Below are 23,487 nucleotides of genomic sequence, written 5' to 3'. Positions count from 1 at the left end.
ATACTATGATTATGACCAGCTTTATATGTTTAACTTAAAAATGTGCGAAGGAGTTTTTCAAAACTTCTTTAGGATTTTTAGGGCTGTGAGAACAAAAAAGATCAAAGATACGGTGTTAGAGAATACATCTAGAAGTGACATTGCTGGGTTATAGGGCAGATGCAACTTCAACTTTACAAGATGTTGCAAATTTGCTCTTTAACAAGTTCCAACTGTCAGTGTTTCCCTCTTCCTTGTCAACACTTGGAATTATATTGCCCTCATTTTTTTAATTTTTCAGAAAGGAAGGATGGCTCAAGTGAAAATTTATTCACCATGTACCTTCCATTTTCTTTTTACAACCAGCAGCCCAGGTTAGCTTGTAGATTGTACCAGAGTGATGCCCTTCCAGGCTGAGTTCTGGGGTGGCTAGGAGCCCTGGCTGGGTGCCTCCTGATGCTTTCATTTTCTTCTTGGAGCACAGCTAGAGTGGAGCCCGGTCTGACAGTGTGCCCTGCACACAGAACAGCCGTGGGCACTCACTACTTGCCTGTGAGATGCACAGGCTCCATTGTCCATCACGGGCAAGGAGTGTCTGTGAAGCTGTGAGAGAAGTGTGTCCCAGGTGTCCGAGGAGCAGGTAGGAAGCCGGGTGTGAAACCCCAGATGTAGCTGGTTGGCTGTGAGGGGCTTGGACCTGAGGGGCAGGAGGAGGGCTCCCTGCAGGCTTCTAACTGCCTTCATATAAATCAGGTATTTCTGTCTGTTGGCGGCTGATGAGTGCCCTCAGTGGTGGCTTAGTACTAGCAGCAGGGTTACTTGTGGGAGACTGCAAATTAGAGCTTCGTCATTATTTTGAAATACCTTAATGAAAAAAATCACTTGAATTTGAAATTAATTCACATAAGAAATCACATTACATTTACCATTTTGCTCAGAGCTGTTACTTTTTTTTTTTAAGATTTTAGTTATTTGAGAGAGCACACGTGAGGGGAGGGACAGCGGGAGAGGGAGAAGCACACTCTCCTGAGTGGGGAGCCGGACACGAGGCTGGATCCCAGGACCCTGAGACCATGACCTGAGCTGAAGGCAGATGCTTAACTGATGGAGCCACCCAGGTGCCCCGCTATTAGACTTAAGTATAATTTCAGCAGCATAAATTTTTGAATGGTTGTGAAAAAAAGTTTAAAAATTATCACCTATTTATGGGGTGTTTCTCATTGGTGGAAATATTAAAAATTTGAAGAGGTTATCAGTTAAAACATTCGACAAGATTTTATTTGAAAGTTCTATACAAATTTAGTATTTCCCCTAATCTGCATTTTGTCTCATCAATTATATAATAAACAAAACAATGATTTTCCACTCTGTACAGTTTTTTTCCAGTTTATGCCAGTATGCTGTACAATATTTTCTGTAGATGTCAGGGCATGATAAAAGTTAGGAAGCATTGGTATAGAGTACTTTGATGGTTGGATATTATTATTCACCCCTGCTTGTGTGTTATTCTATTTGCGCCATTTTGTTACTGGCTTCAAAAAGATCCCGTCTGATGCATGCCATAGCCCCTGGCAAGTTAGTTTCTGAATCCTTGTTTAGCCATAAGCACACTGTCCTTCCCAAGACCCACCCCACCGACTCCCTATCTTTATTCCTAGGGTAGTGGGGGAAATGGGGAAACAGTTTTAGCTATGTAAATCTCATATAGTTTAGTAAGCTATGTTTTGAAAATATTTTATTTAATACATTTGTTCAAAGAGGATCTTGTGTATGTCTCTGAGCTGTTAGGTCAACAGTTAAAACTTTTAGGGAAGAATCAGAGTTTTAGATAACCAAGTCCAATCCCTCATTTTCCCGATGAGGAAACTGAAGCTCAAGGGAGAGTCTGCTTATGTAGCATTAACATCAGAGCTTACAGTATAATAGATGCTGAGCCTCCCAGTTTTGTGCTTTACTATACTAACCTTCACTTGTATGCTATTCATATATATTAATAGGCTTTCTTTTTTCATATATTTTGGGTACTATTTTTGTATTTTAAATAATAAACATGTTGATTCATTCAAAAGAGATATGCCTAGAAAACAAGGAAGCACTAGGTATAATGACAGTTGCTTGTGAACACTAGATTATTCCAAGGTGAGGAGGCAGTGTCTGGAGGAAGAGTGAATGTCTGGAACGATGAAGGAAAGACAGATGAAGGAAAAAAGCCATTTTCTATCTTATAACTGATAGCTATTTGTCTCAACAACCAAGAATAGAGATTACAAAGCCAAACTAAAGCAATATAGGGGTTTATGAACTGTTTAATATGGGCATACTGAAATATTTTTGCATCTGGTATAGGAACTGTAAAAAGTTCTTACAGTCTATAAATTATGTTTTACCATATCAATAATGTTCTCAATGCATAATACACTTGGGTTTTGTGCTAACCAGTCTGCTTTTAAGCTTGTATTTTGCTAAAGTTAGTTAAAAAAATTAAAACCCTTCAAACTATTTAACCTAAGACTTTTTTTTTTTTAAAGATTTATTTATTTGAGAGAGAGAGAGAGAAAGTGCATGAGCAGGGGGAGGAGGGGCAGAGGGAGAGGGAGAGAGAATCTCAAGCAGACTTCCTGTTGAGCATGGAGGCCGACTCGGGGCTCAGTCTCATGACCCTGAGATCATGACCTGAGCTGAAATTAAGAGTCAGATGCTTAACTGCACCACCCAGGTGCCCCTAACCTAGGACTTTTTATGAAATACTCCCAAATTTCAGCTTTGCTGCACCAGACTACAACAGTAGCTTACATGATTATACATGATATAAAGATTAGTTTAACACTCAAAGTTTTCATGCTTTGTATACAATAAAATATATTACAATGGTCACTTTTTAATGCTTTATTCATTGATTAAAAGAATATACATTTAACATAAACCATACAACATCAGTCATCAGGTCAAACATTCAGCTGGTTTCCTTACAGTTTCTGTCAGGATTTATTTTATCTGATCACATTAATAAGATAAAATCTCACCACATCTGGCATTTACACACACTGTGCCAGTGGATTCACACTACTGATGTACATATAAAATCCTCATGGTATGTGCTCACTGGAGACAAAACAGTGCACACCTGTCAAAAGGTCATTTTAATATAAGATGGTAAAACCATTTGTAAAATACATATAAACTTTTTCCATAAATAGAATCATATCTGGACATCTGTTGCATAAATTGTGTTTCCAAAGCTTACAATAGAGCAGCCAGGTCTCAGCACTGCTGGGCACCCACGTTGGCTACTTACTTTATTATTGCAGACTGTCCTTTAACATTAAATGCACAACATTCGTACCACTTAAAACTGGGGTCAGGTGGAAGTCTCACAGAGACCACGTCTGTACCGCGGTTGCCCTGAAACAGTTAAGTCGGCTTTTAAAGCCTCTCAGATATAACAAGGTTTTAAAACATACTTCATGGAATGTTCTTCATGTATCATAGCAGCTCATACCTGTGATAGAACAAGCTTTCAGTTTTTCCTTTCTTTCCTTTACATTCACTATTCACAGTGAAACAGGTGCATGGTTTTTTTTTCTTTTTTTTGTTTTGTTTTTTCAGAGTTCTGAGGTTGCTGACTGAGCCACAGCACAGCTGTGTACCACAGGTCGAAATTCGACCTTAAATATTACAATCTAGCAGTATCTGGCTGGCCAGAGTGGGCCGGCCCCTGCCAGCATGTGGGCACTTCTTCAGTTAAGTCTATTCTTTGGCAGCTGACACGCGCGCTGACAGAGAAAAATCCAGTGACTCGTTGCTAGGGATTTCACGACTAATGTGTGTTTGCAAGCATGTGTGTTTACAACTGTGTTTTTTGATTTTCTTTTAAGGAGGTTTTTACCCTGGAATACAGTTTCTTCCTCCACTATTTGAAATCTGGCCTAAAAAGCTAATGGAATGTATAATGTAATTGATGAATAAAATTATGTCAGATGTAGTTTTAAAAAAAGTCTAACAATTTGAGTATTCATGTTTATGTAAATGCAATTTTTTAAAAAAAAGGATTAAGCAGTGTTCTAACCTAGTACTATACAAAATTCAGAATGGTAATTGGTGATATCAACTATTATATATGTAATGGAAGTTAAAGTCTTGACTTTTCTGTTAGAGATAACTCATTTGGGATCATACTATCCTCCCTTCTTCCATTTCAAATAAAAATTAATGAAATGCTATCAGAAGCATGAAAGCGGTGCATTGCATACAAATCCACCAGGCTATGGATATATATCTATATATGTATAAAAATATTTTGGCTCCTGAGCTCTGAACTCTGACACACAAAGAATAAAGACATCAAAAGGCAGAGTAACTCAGTAAAAAATAAAGTTAGCCAGCAACCTCAGACAACCTTCAGTTGTATATCCTTAAGGTTTGATAACAAGTCCATTAACCATGAAAGCCCTACACATTGTCACTTTGAACTTCTAAACCAATACCCGACTACGTTCTTTGATCAAGAAGTAGAATATACATATATAATTCTATAAAGCTAATACTGATTAAACACAGCACAAAGGGATTAATTCACACTACTGAAAAAAAACATAATAGGACCCTACTTGCATATGTAACCACAGGAATTGTACATTTAAAAAAAAGCTAAATGTCTTCGCTGAAGCTTTGCATCTCTCTGTAAAAATGACGATTTGGTTCAGTGAAGACACTGAGTGATTCGATGTCCATGACAGCGTGCCAGGGTTGACCCAGGCCCAGGGATACCTGCTCAATAAGGTTATGCACTGGATCCACATCCTGGTCGGCCAGTTCACCTTGGTCAAAATCAATGCTTTCTTCAGTGACTTCAAGTACTTTTAGATCAGAGCCACGAAGACGAGCAATGGCAATGAGGTTGTGCGCCCACACTGTGTAACCTTCAAAATAAACCAAAGACGAGCACTGTCATTTCCTTGCATTTTATTTTATCTATTTGATAAGTTAGTCTTTTCTGCAAACTTGTATCTCACTGACCACTTTGGTCCTTTTCCTTTAAAAATATACTGAGATTGGAAAAGGAAGTATGATTGTTTAGCTCAAAAAAAAAAAAAAAGACTAAGTTTGATATTGTTTCCAACATCACTGTGGTTGGTGAATTGGTAGGTGCTGTAATCCTATTCTGATATCAGTACATTTAGTAAGATTAAAGACATTTAAAGTAAAACTTTATAGCTTTGAATAGTGCTATATCATAAATAAATTTTTATTTCATATATGTATCCATTAATGATACACAGGAAACTTATTTTTAGTGAGTAAAAAATCCTCTCCTACGATGCTTCACAGTCCAAAGTTAAGAAATGACACTTTAAACTCTTAATTGCCAGTAGAAAATATGTAAAGTAAAAAACAGTCATGGATTACCTCTGGTAATGAATAAAGGGGAATGGGTATAGGGGCTTCAGCTGTATCTAATATCTTATTTCTTATTTCTTAAAAGAAAATAAAAGCTTAGATTGGCTGAAATTAACCTTTAGTATATAGTGTTGGGTAATCTCATAACAAGTTGAAATACACTTCTTTGCTGCTACCTCTGATGACTGGCCAAATTATAAAGCAAAACTTGAAAACCAAGACGCACACTTCCTTGCACTAATGCAGGCCAAAAAATTAATTTAAAAAATAAGGAAACACAGCTAATAGAGTTTAAGACATTTGTATAGTCTATTTTGTATTCTGTAAATGTCTTACATGTTCCAGAAAAGGAAGTAAAATGTTCTAACTTGTCAGAATAGCAACTCTCTCTAAATGAGAATAGTTAACATTAAGATGAAAGGCGCCAGTAAGGAAAAAGCATATACCCAATCAATGGAATCATCATTTAAAAAAATATACAAATCAATATGTTAATATCTAGAATCTAGAAGATGAGGCAGCAAGCAAGAAAGAAATCATACTTTCTCTTCCTTCTGCATTATGTTTTTAAGAGATCTTGTGATTAGAGGAAGAAATATATCTACTGCAAGTAGATATGTTTTCTTCGATAGATCAATTAATTTCAAATGCTTTTCTCATGAAATACCATCAATCACATGGTGGAAGAAAAAAGTAACATGGAAGCCGGAGCAGAACCCTTAGAGTAGAGGGACGCCTGGGTGGCTCAGTCGGTTAAGTATCTGCCTTCAGCTCAGGTCATGATGCCATGATCCTGGGATCGAGTCCCACATTGGGCTTCCTGCTCAGCAGGGAGCCTACTTCTCCCTCGGCCCGCCACTCTCCTCGCTTATGCTCTCTCCCTCTGACAAATAAATAAAAAAAAAATCTTAAAAAAAAAGAGTAGCAATATGACTTTCTACTTGTTAAGTGGTATATCTTATAAATTATTAAAAAGTATAAAAACCCGCATTTCAGCTTTTTAGATTACTCAACACTATAAATGTTATTGCTATCTTTTTACTGGTTTAAAATAGTTTAGATGTAATATAAATAACAAACTGAACAAAAATCACCTACCGTGAATTGCCAGAAGAGAGAGCTTTGTGCACCTCCATGCTAATAAAACCAATGGATCTTCATTTCGGTTGTCACTAAGATCTGGAAAACCAGATGTGTCAATCACATCATTCATTAATATAAAATGAGTGAGGAACTTATCATACTGCCTGGATATAAGATCAACAATAGCTCCTGAAACACAAGTGATGTAACTGTCAAAATGAATCCTCTCTAGTGGTATACTGGGTTTCAGAATCTTTAACATATCTTCACTCTTGATATCAAAGGCCATTATGTAGACCCGAAGGCTGGTGCTCTTCCGTGACAAGGCTTTCCAATGCTCATCATTTGGCATGTTGTCCAGAGACTTGTGCATCACGGAGACATTGTGGACCAGGAGAGACAGTCGCTGCAAAGGCACGTGGTTGCTATCGGTTAAGACTCTTGCCATCTCAGCTGTAAAGTCACAGAAATCCAGGGCAAGTGAGCGCAGATTCACGAATCGCTCCAGTTCGACTGTGGTGATAAGGGTGCTGTTACCAGGAATATTGTTGTCCAGCAAGCTCAGGTGCTCCATGGTGTTGGCAATAGAGTTTGAGAGAGATGACAGTGATGTTGGGGTTACTATTTCCAGCATAAACCCACAGGACAGCCATTTCAGTTGCCTACTATTACTCAGTATTTCTTCAAACAGCTGCTGAATTCTGTATGGAAAACACATGCCACAACGATCCTGTTAATATTTAGTGCTAATCTTTTAACACCGACTTTTGAAACTGGGCAGCAGTTAAATGGCATGCAATGTTGAGATCCATTTTCTCTCAGTTAATTTCTATCCAACCCACAAGTAATATTATCATAAACACCATTAAAATTCACATTCAAATATAATGAATAAACTGTATCAAACCCATGGATATATTAAACATATAAAAATATATTCTTCACTCAAGGAAAGCAGCATTTTGTACCAGTATCGTAGAAAAGATTGATGATATGCAATTTATGTTACAAGTGAAGGCAAGCAGAAAAATAAGTTTTAAATAGTAATAATTACCCAGCAAATTCTGTCTTAAAGATTTATGATGTAGAATAGCATATTTCATAGGTAAAACATTTCCAATTTATAGGACATACATTCTTTTTAGAAAAAATATTACTCTTCTGATTGTATCTTACAATTTCTCAGAAAAAAACTAAAATTATTATTAATATAAGCCCCCTTCCACTAACTATATAACTTACTGTTTAATTTTTTTGCCATCAGGATCCACCTTGCTGAGGTATGTATTTGACAAACTTCCTTGCTGTTGTAGAACACTTATGTCTCCAAAAAGGCTAAACTTCTGGAGGTTCCTACAAGAAAAGTAATTTAAAATAACTATCTAATATATAAAAATATAAATACTAAAAATAGAAATGTAGAAGGGATATCTACAAAAGTTTCTACCTTATAACTCACTTAAAATCCACAAGTACTTTCAGATTGCTTTTTACATACAATGAAAAGCAATATAATACAGGAGAAATAGCAAAAGCTTTGTAGAATGAGGACTGAGTATAAAGCTTAGTTCAGGAACTCAGTATTTTAATGACCATGGAAAAATGTTCATGCATTGTTTCCCCGATTTTATTTAGTTGTCTATGTTCTCTTGCAAGTAACTGAGCTTCTTTGAGATGATTACCTTGAATTATTTGTCAGGCAAATCATCTCTATTTCCTTGGGGCTTGTTACTGGAGCTTTATTAGTTTCCTTTGGTGGTTACATGTTTGCCTGATAATTTTCATGATCCGTGTAGCCTGGAATTGGTGTCTGAATTTGGAGGAACAAACACCTCTTCCAATTTTCATAGACAGGTTTCTGCGGGTAAAGATCTCCTCCTATTGGGTCTCCAGACTGATGAGACTGCCTCTAGGACCACAGTCAGGTTAGGCTGAGGCCAGGTCACATGGCTGCTGCTGGGCCTGCGCTGGGGGTCTATGGTTTGTGGACCCCATTACCAAACACTTGGGCAGGCGTGGATCCTGTCTGATCTCTTGGGGGACAGGATTGCCTCTGAGTCCTTGGTCAGTAGGGCTGGTGCTGGGACAAGGTCTGCTAGTAGGTCCGCAGACAGCTGGCCTGTTACTAGGTGTGTGGGCAGGAGTGGTTTCTGCCAGATGCCTGGGAAGGCGCCTGTTCTGCCCCTGGGTGGGTCCCAGGGAGGGCAGGAGTACCCAGGATTACAGCTGGGAGGGGCCAGAACTGAGTGTCAGGGTTGTTTCAGGCTCCAGAGCTGGGATTCTGCAGACCTGTCTCCAGGGGCACTGACAGGTATGCCATCTGCTGGGTTTCTAGATGTGTGCGACTGCCCTAGACCATGGCTGAGTGAGGACGGAGTTGGTTCACAGGGCTGTTTCAGGATCCATTTAGACCAATGTTGGTGGGTCTGCCCTGGGGCATAAATAGGTATCTCCCAATAGGTTCCTGGGCAAGTAGGAATGCTCCTGGATCATAGCTGTACACAAACCTGAATTTTGTATTGCCGTGATTAAAAATCCCTAAGGGATCACACCCCAACTGGCTATAAGAAAAAGGCAAATGGCTAGCTTGATACAATGAGATCCTTCAAAATGTGGTTCACAAAAACCTATATGGGGCTACTTACTATTTTTTTTTTTTAAGATTTTATTTATTTAACAGAGAGACACAGCAAGAGAGGGAACACAAGCAGGGGGAGTGGGAGAGGGAAAGCAGGCTTCCCGCGGAGCAGGGAGCCCGATGCGGGGCTCGATCCCAGGACCCTGGGATCATGACCTGAGCCGAAGGCAGACGCTTAATGACTGAGCCACCCAGGTGCCCCTACTTACTATTTTTTTAAAATGTAATATTATTCACTCTCCTGGTCTGCCTGGTAAACCTCTATTCAGCCTTCTATACCTGAATGCCACCTACTCTACTAAAGTCTTTTCTGAGTCCAGTCTCTCAGCCTCTGTAGATTTAGCCATTCCATGGGACTTTGTAAAATGCTTTTATTAAACTAATATGCTTTACTGTGATTTGTTACCTAACTTTCTCATGAGGGGGGTAAACTCCTGTTTCTTATAGGTACCTAGCAATACTTTTTGGCACAAGATAGGTGTTCAATGAGTATTTGTTAAACAAATGAATACTTTGGGAAGGTAAGTTCAAGAGTTACCTAGATAGAAATTGTAATCAAGACCATAATATAAATGAGAACAATGGGAAATAGATACATAAGGGGAGGTGGGCCTGGGATAGATTTTGGAAAGATAATCACATCATATGGAGCATTACCTTAAGGGTAATGTTTTCAATCAATTAAAAAAAGTTTTCTTCTGGATAGATCTATGTAAAGAGAAATTAAAGATGAGTTTATGAGTACTGACAGCTATTCCAAATAACTATGTCCTCCATTACTTTGACTGTTTCTTATTAGGAGTTCTTTTATGAAATAGAGAACTAAATCTGCCTTAAATGGGGAAAAAAAGACTAAGTAAAAGGTTAGCACCTCAAAGGGCTTAGAAACACTTCTTCATGTATTTCCATAGAATAGTAAGGCAATAAATACTCAAAAAGTGAGTAGGAAATATTTCACTAAATTTACTACCAAGATGCCCCCATAAAAGTATTTAAATTTATTATTTATAAAAAGATACTGATAAAAAATTTTTTCACAAATAAAAAGACTTTTTAAGGGACCCATGATAGATGGGAACCAACCTGAATTATTAATATCATAGTAGTAATATTCTTCCTATATTCTAAATCTGCATCATTCAATATAGGAAATTATATTAGTATTATATTAGTATTTAGCTACTAAATACTTGAAATGTGGGTAGTCAGAACTGAGATGTGCTCTAAGTCGAATCATGGAACACTACATCAAAAACTAATGATGTAAAAATAAAAATAATACATTTAAAAGACTTAGTACAAAAAAATATAAAATCTCATTAAATTTTTTATATTGATCACATAATGAAAAGGTAATACTTGGATATATTGAGTTAAATATATTAAAACTAATCTCATAATTTCTTTTTAATTTTTAATGTGGCTACTAGAAAAATTTAAATTACATGTGTGGTCTATATTATATTTTTATTGAACCAGTGCTGCTCTAAAGAATATAATGTACACATTCTAGTTTTCTGGGTAGCTTCATTTAAAAACATACTGTCATCAGCAGAAATATAATTAAGGGTATATATAGCTAATACTACTGCTCTTATGGTTAAAATATTTAGTAGAAGGTCCACACTATTTTTCAGCTTTCTTTCTAACTCTTAAGACCAGTGACTAGTTTTTAACTATAAAAAAGTAGTTGACTTCAGAAAATGTTTTCCATAATTAAAAAAAATCCTATAACCCCAAACATATCTTGATTATACTGCTAATGTATGTTGCAGATATTATAAAGTACACATAGAAAAACACATGGTCTTCCCCCATTTCTCCCATTAACTCAAATACAAACCAAATGCATCAACTTGAAAAAAAGTACAAATGATCAAGAAGACAACCATTTTGAATGAGTGGAGCAAATAAGCTCACCTTTCTTCACGTGTGATGCCATTTCTGACTTTCCGTTTACTGTAACTCATTTATTTTGAAGACATCATATTTAATCTCCACTGTCTGTATCTCAGACCTGGAAAAATGCAGCCTGCCGGCTATGGCTGATTCAAAAGCAAATCCTCCCATAGGAGAGAGGAATCCTCATTTTCTTATTCTCTTGAGAGAAACAGGAATGGAAAAACATATAGGCAGGGGAAATGAAATTAACCATGGATTATATACTTCCTCTAAAGGGCAATTTTTCTCCACTTATTTACTATAATTAGGCCCACAGAATTTAGGATGACTATGCTGGTGTTTATTTTTTTTAGTTTTCCCAAACATTTCAATCTATATCACTGGCATAGGTCTGGATGTTCCTTTTTTCCTGCATTGTGCTGTCCCGGCTACAGTGGAGAGAGAGATCATCCACATTCTCCAGGAGATCTGTCCTCTAATCTCCTCTTTTTCTACTACTTCAATCCATTTAGTCCAAAAACTTCCTTAAGTATAATATCAAAGACTCCTACTTATCAAGGTGCCACAACAGAACACAGGGAGTTCATTTAATGAACTGTGGTTTTAATTTTGCTGTACTGTATGTGGTAAATCTCCTAGTGATGGAATATAAAAGTCCTCATAAATTAAAAAAACAAAAGCAGAAGAATGGTCTTTCACAATCATGGCTAATAGCCAAGACTATTAACAAAAAGTTTTGACATTTTGGCAATTCTTGGCATAATGGTGACTATATCTCCATCATAGTTATTAGCATTTAAAATTAAAAGTAGAGTTTAATAAAACATTGCCACAATTAATTTGTTTCACAGCTGTTATTTAGATTTACTGAATATAAAACAAAAGTTTTTTCTATCTCAGCTTTCCTTTTCAACTGTGACTAAGATATTCTTGCAATGTCATTTTCCTAAGCACTTAAATTTTATTGACAAGCAGCACTGAATTTCTTCAGCTACTCATCAATTTAAAAATCCTTATCATTCAGACCACAACTCAGTGCTTCTGTATGTAATCAAGTAATCTAGATAATATTACCTAAAAATGAACTTCACAATTCCACTACAAAATTGTGTATGAAAGATTCTGTCCATTCATTGTAAGTTCCATATCACACTTATCCCTCCCTAGTCCAATAGCTTTCCCTAGCTGGAATCTATTTACCAAGTAATGCTCATTGCTAAGCTCACACTGTTAAGTAATGATGCTCAAAAGTGTTAAATATTACATTTGCTTGGCACAAATATTTAAGTATTTATAATTCTTTTTCATATACTATCCACACTGGTCTGAATGAAGTACTTAGTGTCACTTCCTGAGACAATCAACATAAACCACATTATAATCAGCAAGAATAATGTTATCCAGATTTTTAAAGGGTTGCTCAGGAGAAATAAAAGTAGTGTGGAAAGAACACTGAGAAATCAAGTGTCCAAAATGCAAAAAATCCACTGACTGCAGTTTTCTTATTTGTGAAATAAAAGTTTTTAAATTACTTAAAAAGATAAAAACCTATCACATTAGCAACCCTAATTTCTTCTAAACATGATACTTTAGTCATGTTATTTGAAATCTTGCACACAAAATTAGGTAAAAGGAGAAGCAAAATTAAGTACATTTATGTTAGGACCAACACCTAATTTATTTTGGGCCTAGAGTGCTGAGTGTTTGTAAATTTTGTTGGCAAGTCTTCAGGTTCTAAGAAAAGGACTTTTCCATCAGAAATGCCACTTTTTTAAAAAGATTTTATTTATTTGTTAGAGCATGGGTCGAGAGAGAGTGAGCGAGAGTGAGCAAGGGTACAAGCAGGGGGAGCCGCAGGCAGAGGGAGAAGCACGCTCCCGGCTGAGCAAGGAGCCTGATGCGGGACTCGATCCCAGGGCACTGGGATCATGACCTGAGCCGAAGGCAGACGCTTAACAACTGAGCCACCCAGGTGCCCCACTTTAAGTGGTTTTTATGCTGTTTTGGTATTGTTCACATTAGCTCACAAGGTAATCTTAATTTCGGATTTTTAAAAGACAATTTAAAAATATCTTCATTCACATTTAGGTAAAAATCTAAGCGAATGGGCAAATTTAATTTACATTGTTGGGTTCTTTCACAGATAACTTGGTATATAAGATTAACTTAAGGGGCGCCTGGGTGGCTCAGTTGTTAAGCGCCTGCCTTTGGCTCGGGTCGTGATCCCAGATCCTGGGATCAAGCCTTGCACAGGGCTCCCTTTTCCGCGGGAAGCCTGCTTATCCCTCTCCCACTCCCCCTGCCTGTGTTCCCTCTCTCGCTGTGTCTCTCTCTGTCAAATAAATAAATAGAATCTTTAAAAAAAAAATTAACGTAATGGAAGTCTTAAGTATTTTCTATTTTTATTTGAGAAAACCATTTTATTTGTTGAAGTATAATAAACATACAGTGTTATGTGAGTTCCAGGTATACCATATAATAATTCAACATTTCTGTGTATTAGTACGCTCATCACAGTAAGTGCACTCTTAATCCCCTTTATCTATTTCACCCATCCCCCTACCCACTTGCCCTCTGGCAACCACCAGTTTGTTTTCTGTATTTAAGAGTCTGGGTTTTTTTTTTTTTTTTTTTTACTTTGTTCATTTGTTTTCTTTCTTAAATTACACATATTGGTGAAATCATGGTATGTATCTTTCTCTAATTTCATTTTGCATTATACCTTCTAGTTCCCTCTACGTTGTTGCAAATGGCAGATCTCATTCTTTTTTATGGCTGAGTGTGTGTATGTATCACTTCTTTATCCATTCACCAATTGATGGGGCACTTGAATTGCTTACATGTCTTGGTTATTGTAAATAATGCTGCAATAAACACAGGGGTGCGTGTATCTTTTTGAATTTGTGTTTTCATTTTCTTTGGATAAACACCCAGTAGTGGAATTACTGGATCATATGGTAATTCTATTTTTAATTTTTTAAGGAACTTCCATGCAACAGGACATGAAGGTTCATTTTTCTCCACATGCTCACCACTTGTTATTTCTTGTCCTTTTGAGTCTAAGCCTTTCTGACAGGGGTAAGGTGATTATCTCATTGTGGTTCTGATTTGCATTTCCCTGACGATTAGTGACATTCAGCATCTTTTCATGTGTATCTGTTAGCCAGTTGTATGTCTTCTTTGGAGAAATGTCTATTCAGGTCCTCTGCCCATTTTTTCAATTAGATTATTTGGGGGTTTTTTTGGTGTTGAGTTGAAGAAGTTCTTTTTATATTTTGAATATTAACCCCTTATCAGATGTATCATTTGAAAGTATCTTCTTCCATACAGTAGGTTGCCTTCTTGTTTTGTTAACGGTTTCTCTCACTGTGCTTTTTTGGAGTAGTCCCAATAGTTTATTTTTTGTTTTCCTTGCCTGATGAGACGTATCTTGAAAAATGTTTCTGTGGCTGTAAAGAAATTACTGCCTATGTTTTCTCCTAGGAGTTTTATGGTTTCAGGTCTTACACTTAGGTCTTTAATCCATTTTGAATTTATTTTTGTGTATGGTCTAAGAAAGTGGTCCAGTTTCATTCTTTTGCATGCAGCTGTCCGGCTTTCCCAGCACCACTTGCTGAAGAGACTATCTTTTCCCCATTGTATATTCTTGTCCTGCTTTGTAGAAGATTAATTGACCATAAAACCATGGGTTTATTTCTGGGCTCTCTGTCCTGTTCCATTGATCTTATGTCTATTTTTGTGCCAATAGCATACTGTTTGGATTACCACAGCTTTGTACTATATCTTGAATTCTGGGATTGTGATACTTCCAGCTTTGTTATTCTTTCTCAAGATTGCTTTGGCTATTTGGGGTCTTTTGTGATTCCATACAAGTTTTAGTATTATTTGTTCTAATTCAGTGAAAGATACTGTTGGTATTTTGATAGGGGTTGCATTTGATCTGTAGGTTGCTTTGAGTAGCATGGACATTTTAATAATACTGGCTATTTTCTTTTTAATAAGGAGTCTTCTTGGCTTCTGACTGGAAGCCCTTTACATACGAAAATATTTATAAATGCAAAGAAGTACAACTAAAGTTGAGGGTCATTTGTTTCAGACTACAGTTGGGAAATGGGTGGAAAGCATGTAAAACTTACAAATTTTTTTGTTTTATATTAAGAGTACAGTCGTAATTAAATCCTGGCATTTCTAAATCTGATTTTTTTCTTCAAATAAAACCAACTCATTCTTCATGTTATGAACTAATACACAAAGTGTCTGCAATATAAACGATTTTAGGGCTAATTATCCTTTGGGTTATGGAGTTTACTTCTCTGAAACCAAATTGTCAGAAGATGCTTTACTGATATAGTCATCTTTTAGAGCAGAATTTTAAACATACGTCTCTGTGTGTGTATACACACACACACACACACACACACACCTATCTTTTAAAATTTATTTTTAGAGCAATTTTAGATTGACAGCAAAACTGATCAGAAAGTACAGATTTCCCATATACTCCTTATCCCTGCATATGTATAGCCTCCCCCATTATCAATATCACTCACCAGAATGGCATATTTTTAAGCAAGGATGAACCTACTCTGACACATCATAATCACCTAAAGTCCACAGTCTAACTTAGGGCTCACTCTTAGCGTTGTACATTCTATAGGTTTGGACAAACGTATAATGACATATATCATTATAATATCATACACAGTTTTTCACTCTTCTAAAAATCCTTTGTGCTCTGCCTATTCATCTTTCTCTTCTCCTCACTCCTGGCAACCACTGATCTTTTTATTGTCTTCAGTTTTGCTTTTTCCAGAATATCACGTAGTTGGAATCATACAGTATATGGCCTTTTCAGATTGCCTTCTTTCACTTAGTAATATGCATTTAAGATTTCTCCATGTCTTTTCATGGCTTAATAGCTCACTTCATTTTAGTGCTAAATAATAATTCCACTGCCTGGACGTACTAAAGTTAATTTATACATTCACCGACTGAAGGACATCTTGGTTGTTTCCAAGGTTTGGCAATTATGAATAAAGATGCTATAACCATCTGTGAGCAGGTTTTTGTGTGGACATACGTTTTCAACTCCTTTTAGTAAATACCAAGTAGGACAACTGCTGGATTGTATGGTTAAGAGTATGTTTAGTTTTGTAAGAAACGGCCAACTTTTTTTTTTTTTCATAGTAGCTGTACCATTTTGCACTCCCTTTAGCAACAAGAAGAGTTCCTGTCACTCCACATCTTTGCCAGTATTTGGTATTGTCAGTATTCTGGAATTTTACCTTTGTAGTGCATGACAGGATTTTGATGATGTGAAAAATGAACAAGATATAATATTAAAGGAAAAAGGTACAAAACCACACATAGATTGGGCGCCTGGGTGGCTCAGTTGGTTAAGCGACTGCCTTCGGCTCAGGTCATGATCCTGGAGTCCCTGGATCGAGTCCCGCATCGGGCTCCCTGCTCAGCAGGGAGTCTGCTTCTCCCTCTGACCCTCCCCCCCATGTGCTTTCTGTCTCTCTCATTCTCTCTAATAAATAAATAAAATCTTTAAAAAAAAAAAAAACACACATAGATTATTATTCCAGTTCTGCAAAGATACATCATGTTTGCCAGTGATCATCTCTGGTGAACTTTCTACTTTATTTTTTTGTATTTTTCAAATATTCTATTTTACAAATAAATATTACTTAGGAATTCACAAAAGAAATTTATTTATTTGAGTATAGGTGACACACAATGTTACATCAGTTTCAGGTGTACAACTTAGTGATTTGATAAGTTTATACATTATGCTATGCTCACTGCAAGTATAGCTACCACCTGTCCCATTACATCACTATTACAACATCCCTGACTATATTCCTTATGCTCTGCTTTTTATCCTTGTGACCTACTCATTCCATAAATGGAGACCTGTACCTCCTTCTCCCCTTCACCCATTTTGCCCAACCCCCTTGCCCCCTCCCCTCTGCCAACCATCAGTTTGTTGTTTGTACTGTTTTCTTCGTGCACTTCTTTTAGATTCCATTTGTGAATGGAATCATATGGTATCTGTCTTTCTCAGTCTGACTTATTTCACTTAGCATAATACCCCTAGGTCCATCCATGTTGTCTCAAATGGCATGATCTCATCCTTTTTTATGGCTGTGTAATACTCCACTTTGTACATACACACACATATATATCTATATATATCACATTTTCCTTATCCATTTGTTTATTTATGGACACTCCATTGCTTCCATTCCTTGGCTACTGTAAATAATGCTGCAATAAACATAGGGGTGCATATATCTATCTACATATATATTTATCTTCCTCAGGTAAACACCCAATAGTGGAATTATTTGATCATATGGTATTTCTATTTTTAGTATTCTGAGGAACCTCCAACTGTTTTCCACAGTGGCTGTACCAATTTACATTCCCATCAATTGTGGAAGAGGATTCCTTTTTCCCCACATCCTCACCAACATTTGTTCTTGTCTTCTTGATTTTAGCTAGTCTAACAGGTATGAGGTATATCTCACTGCAGTTTTGAATTGCATTTCCCTAATTAGTGATGGTGAACAACTTTTCATGTGTCTGTTGGCTATCTGTATGTCTTTGGAAAAATGTCTATTCAGGTCCTCTGCCCATTTTTTAATTTGATTTTTTTTTTTTTTGGTGTTGAGTTGTATTTCATACTTTATATATTTTGGATATTAACCCCTTATCAGATATATCATTTAGAAATACCTTCTCCCATTCAGTAGGTTGTCTTTTTGTTTTCTTGTTAGCTTCCTTTGCTGTGCAAAAGCTTTTATTTTGATGCAGTCCCAATCGTTTATTTTTGCCTTTATTCCCTTGCCTTAGAAGACGTATCTAGAAAAATGTTGTTATGGCTGATGTCAGAGAAATTACTACTTGAGTTCTCTTGTAGGATTTTTATGGTTTCCGGTCTCACATTCAGGTCTCTAATTCATTTTGAATTTATTTTTGTGTATGATGTAAGAAAGTAGTCCAGGTTCATTCTTTTGCATGTAGATGACCAGTTCTCCCAACATTGTTTGTTGCAAAGACTATCTTTTTTCCCATTGGATGTTTTCCTGCTTTGTTGAAGGTTAATTGAGCATTTAACTGTGGGTTTATTTATGGGTTTTCTATTCTGTTCCATTGGTCTGTGTGTCTATTTTTGTGCCAGTACCATACTGTTTTTACTACAGCTTTGATTTATAACTTGCAGTCTGGAATTATGTACCTCCAGCTTTGTTATTCTTTCTCAGGATTGCTTTTGTGGTTTGATACAAATTTTAGTATTATTCTAGTTCTGTGAAAAACACTGTTGATATTTTGATAGGGATTGCATTAACTCTGTAGATTGCTTTAGGTAATACAAACATATTGACAATATTAGTTCTTCTAATCCATGAGCTTGGAGTATCTTTCCATTTCTTCGAGTCATTTTCAATTTCTTTCATCAGTGTTTTATAGTTTTTAGAGTATAGGTCTTTCACCTCTTTGGTGAAGTTTATTCCTATGTATTTTACTCTTTTTGGTGCAACTGTAAATGGTGTTTTTTAAAATTTCTCTTTCTGCAACTTCATTGTTAGTGTAGAGAAATGCTACCAATTTCTGGGTATTAAGTTTATATCCTGCCACTTTACTCAACTCATTTAGTATTTCTAGTAGTTTTTTGATGGAATCGTTAGGATTTTCTTTGTATTGCATCATGTTGTCTGCAAGTAGTGCCAGCTTAACTTGTTCTTTACAATATGGATGCCTCATTTCTTTTTCTTCTCTGATTGCTATGGCTAGGATTTTTAGTACTATGTTGGGAGAAAAGTGGTGAGAGTGGACAACCTTATCTTGTTCCCGACCTTGGAGGGAAAGCTCTCAGTTTTTCACCACTGAGGATGATGTTAACTGTGGGCTTTTCATATATGGCTTTTATTATGTTGAGGTATGTTCCCTCTAACACTGTTTTGTTGAAAGTGTTTTTTTATCATGAATGGATGATGAATCTTGTCAAATGCTTTTTCTGTATCTATTGAAATGATCATATGACTTTTATCCTTCATTTTGTGATATGGTGTATGATGTGATTGATTTGAGAATACTGAACCATCCTTGCATCCTGGGAACACATCTCACCTGATTGTGGTGAATGATCTTTTCAATGTATTGTTGTATGCAGTTTGCTAATATTTTGTGGAGAATATCTGCACCTAGGTTCATCAGGAATACTGGCCTGTAGTTTTCTTTTTCTGTGGTGTCTGTACAGGTTTGGTATTAGAGTAATGCTGGCTTTATAGAATATATTTGGAAATTTTCCTTCCTCTTCTATTTTTTTTTTTAAATATTCTGAGAATAGGTATTAACTCTTTTTAAAATGTCTGGTAGAATTTCCCTGTGAATCCATGTGGTACTGGACTTTTATTCTTTGATTGTTTTTGAATATTGATTAAATTTCATTACTTGTAATCAGTCTGTTCAGATTTTTTATTTCTTTCTGGTTCAGTTTTGGAAGATTATATGTTTCCAGGAATTTATCCATTTCTTTTAGGCTGTCCAGTTTGTAGGCATATAATTGTTTATAGTATTCACTTATAATCTTTTGTATTTCTGTGGTATGAGTTGTTACTCTTCCTCTCATTTCTTTATTTTTTCTCTCATTTCTGATTTTAGTTATTTGGGTCCTTTTTCTTTATTTCTTAATGAGTCTGGTTAAGGGTATATCAATCATGTTTATCTTTTCAGAGAACCAGCTCTTGGTTTCATTGAGGTTTTTGTTTTTAAGTCTCTATGTCATTTACATCTGCCATGATCTTTATTACTTCCTTTCTTCTACTCACCTTGGGTTTTGTTCCTCTCTTTCTCGTTCCTTTAGGTGTAAGACTGATCATTTGAGTTTTTTCTTGTTTCTTATTTCTTAGGCCTGTATTCTATATACTTCTCTTTTAGAACTGCTTTTGATGTGTCCCAGAGATTTTGGATCATTGTGTTTTCATTTTCATTTGTCATCATGTATTTTTTTATTTCTTCTTTGATTGTTTCATTGACCCATTGGTTTGTTTAGTGTCATGTTGTTTAGTCTCCACTGTTTGTGGTTTTCCCTGTTTTTTCCTTGTGGTTCATTTCTAGGTTTATAGTGATGTGTTGGAAAAGATGTTTGCTATGATTTCAATTTTCTTAAATTTATTGAGACTTGTTTTATGGCCCAATATGTGACCTATTCTGGAGAATATTCCGTTTGCACTTGAAAAAAATGTGTATTCTGTTGTTTTTGGATGGAATGTTCTGTATATATCTGTTATGCCCAGCTGGTCCAACATGCCATTCAAAGACATTGCTTCCTTATGAGGGTGCATGGGTGGTACAGTTGGTTAAGTGTTCAATTCTTGGTTTCAGCTCAGGTTGTGATCTTAGGGTTGAGATCAAGCTCCATGTAAGGCTCTGCGCTCAGCACAGAGTCTGCTTGCGATTCTCTCTTCCTTTTCCTCTGCCCCTCCCGCTCATGTGCAGTCTCTCTCTAAAATACATAAAATCTTTAAAACAAATCAAAACAAAAACAAAGACATTCCCTTATTAATTTTCTGTCTGAATGATCCATCCATTAATGTAAATAGAGTATTAATGTTCTCTGTTATTGTATTACCATCAATTTCTCTATGTACATTAATATCTGCTTTATGTATTTAGGTGCTCCAGTATCAGGTGCACAGATATTACAATTGTTATATCTTCTTGATGGATTGATTCCTTTCTTCACTATGGAATGCCCTTGTCTCTTGTTACAATCTTTGCTTTAAAGTCTGTTTTGTCTGACATAAGTATTGCTACTCCAGCTTTTTTAAACTTTCATTTACATGGTGAATGTTTTCCATCCCTTCACTTTTAGTCTGTAGGCATCATTAGGTCTGAGGTGAGTCTCTTGTAGGTAGCATATAAATGGGTCTTATTTTTTTTTTTATCCATCCCACCACTCTATGTCTTTAGATTGGAGCATTTAGGCCATTTACATTTAAAGTAATTATTGATAGGTATGTACTTATTGCCATTTGAAACTTTTACTTATTGGTTGTTTTTGTAGTTCTCCTTTGTTCCTTTCTTCTCTTGCTCTTTCTTTCTGATTGATTAGTATCTATAGGGTTTTATTTGGCTTTATTTCTCTTTACTTTTGGTGTATCTATTGTAGGTTTTGGGTTTGTGGTTACCATGGGGTTCATATATGTTACCTGAAGTAAAGAGCAGTCCATATTAATTTGATGGTCATTTAAGTTCAAACACATTCTTAAAAAAAAAAAAGAATTTTTTCTTTTTCCCCTTCTTTTCTCTTTTTACTCCCTTCTCCACTTTTTTTTTTTTAATTTTATTTATTTGTCAGAGAGAGAGAGGCGTGTGCATGCAAGCAGGGGAAGCAGCAGAGGGAGAAGCAGGCGAAAGAGAGTGACAGAGAGAGAAAGAACACACAAGCAGGGAGAGCAGCAGTCAGAGGGAGAAGCAGGATCTCCACTGAGCAACTGAGCAGGGAGCCTGATGTGGGACTCAATCCCAGGCCCCTGGGATCATGACCTGAGCCGAAGGCAGATGCTTAACTGACTGAGCTACCCAGGTGTTCCTCCTTTCTCCACTTTTGTGTATATGTCATATTTTACATGTTTTTATTCATTTTTCTTATGTTTAATTATGGCCATTTCTTTTCCACTTAAAGAAGTCACTTTAACATTTCTTGCAACATTGGTGGTGATAAATTCCTTTATCTTTTCTTTTCTGGGAAACTCTTTATCTCTCCTTCAAATCTGAATGCCAACCTTGCCAGGTAGAGCATTCTTAGTTGTAGGTTTTTCCTTTTAGCACTTGCCACTCTCTTCTGGCTTGCAAAGTTTCCACTGAAAAATCAGCTGATAGTCTTATAGTTTTTCCTTTCTAGGCAACTTTGTGTTTCTCTCTAGCTGGTTTTACGATTCTCTCTTTATCTTTAACCTTTGACATTTTAATTATTATGTGCTGTGGTGTGGACCTCCTTGGGTTCATCTTGTTTGGAACTCTGCTTCTTGGACTTGGATGTCTATTTCTCTCCCTAGGTTAGGGGAATTTTCAGATATTCCTTCTTCAATAAGTTTTTTACACCTTTCTCTCTCTTCTGGGATCCCTATAATGTGAACATTTGTTCACTGGATTTTAAGAGATCTCTTAATCTGTTCTATTTAAAAAATCTTTTTAATTTTAAAAATTAAATTTTTTTTCTCTTTTTGGATGTTTAGCTTGTGTGCTTTCTATTATCCTGTCTTCCAGACTGCCGATATGTTCTTCTGAAACCTCTAAACTACTGTTGATTCCCTCTAGGAAAAAAAACAAACACTGACAACTCAATGGCAGCTTTCGAATATACTGTGTTGAAATCAGATTATAGATCATATAGTGAAGCCAAGAAAACTGCATATAGCCTCCAGGTGGCTCACTATTGTTTCAGATGGTAAAAACGGACTGAAAGGAACATCTGACAACAACACTAGAATAGAACATACTGAACCATGGCAATAAACAGATGCCTCATTTTGAGGCCATGAGATAATACCAGTAATAAGGGAATTGTGCCACATAATCCTTTTACTTAAATATGAAATCTGACCTACTTTTTATTTATTTAGTTTATTTATTCCTTTATTTGTTGTTGAATCAGCAAATGAACTAAAGAAACAAACAGGGTTCTTTCAGGCACAATGTCTATAACATGCACTTGCTCAAAAGGCATGTAATAAAAACATACTGGGAAAACATTACAGTTTGTTACAAGTTTTCTTTCAATTCTTTAAATTAGTTTAGCTCTGTTCCTAAGGTAATATTAATAGTATACAACCTACTTACTATTACTAGCCCTTCTTACAACACATCTTAACTCTTTTTTTAAAAAAGATTTTATATTTATTAGAGAGAGAGAGAAAGACAGTGTGCATGAGTGCGTGCAACAGTGGGAGGAGGGGCAGAGAAGAGGGAGAAGCAGACTCCCCTACGGAGCAGGAAGCCTGATTCAGGACTTGATACCAGGACCCTGGAATTATAACCTGAGCCGAAGGCAAATGCTTAACGGACTGAGCCACCCAGGCACCCCTGTAACACATCTTAGATGTGTTGTGAAAGCACAAAACCATAATGTTTGATAATCAATCTCCTGAACCATGCAATAGGCCATACTACTGCTGAAAGAGAATGAATTTCTTCAACTTAATTGCATTTTTTTAATCCTATTTCAAAAAGCCATCAGTTTTAGATCTAGAGCTGTCAGATTATTAAGTACTTACAACTTAGAAACTCAGCCTATAGATTTCTCTCCTACTCTTTGTTCATTCAATTATTAAAATATGTATTATGTATCAATGATGTGAAAAGTTATGGCAGTTAAACTCCCAGTGTCCATGAGTTTAGTTTCTTGGCATAGAAATAAAAGTTTTAAAAGGACTCATTTAAAAAAAATTGGATGAGAATAAGGAATTATTAAT

At 36.2% G+C, this 23,487-nt stretch overlaps 1 protein-coding gene across 2 annotated transcripts in view; it reads right to left on the bottom strand.

Annotated features, from left to right (window-relative positions):
• Positions 1-2,850: 2,850 nt before the first annotated feature.
• FBXO33 (F-box protein 33) overlaps positions 2,851-23,487 on the bottom strand; it is a 33,686-nt gene continuing 13,049 nt past the window's right edge. Inside the window, exons 2-4 of one of the 2 annotated variants that reach the window (XM_027571985.1) lie at positions 7,702-7,812; positions 6,475-7,160; positions 2,851-4,898 (exon numbers count right to left, since the gene is read on the bottom strand). In XM_027571985.1, coding sequence (XP_027427786.1) covers positions 4,627-4,898; positions 6,475-7,160; positions 7,702-7,812 — 1,069 coding nt within the window. In that variant the 3' untranslated portion in view covers positions 2,851-4,626. The remainder of the gene's footprint in view (positions 4,899-6,474; positions 7,161-7,701; positions 7,813-23,487) is intronic. The other variant, XM_027571987.1, reaches the window with a different exon arrangement.

The sequence above is a fragment of the Zalophus californianus genome, chromosome 6 (genome assembly GCF_009762305.2).
Source record: "Zalophus californianus isolate mZalCal1 chromosome 6, mZalCal1.pri.v2, whole genome shotgun sequence".
Taxonomy (NCBI): Eukaryota; Metazoa; Chordata; class Mammalia; order Carnivora; family Otariidae; genus Zalophus; species Zalophus californianus.
This window is presented reverse-complemented; position numbering and strand designations above follow the sequence as displayed.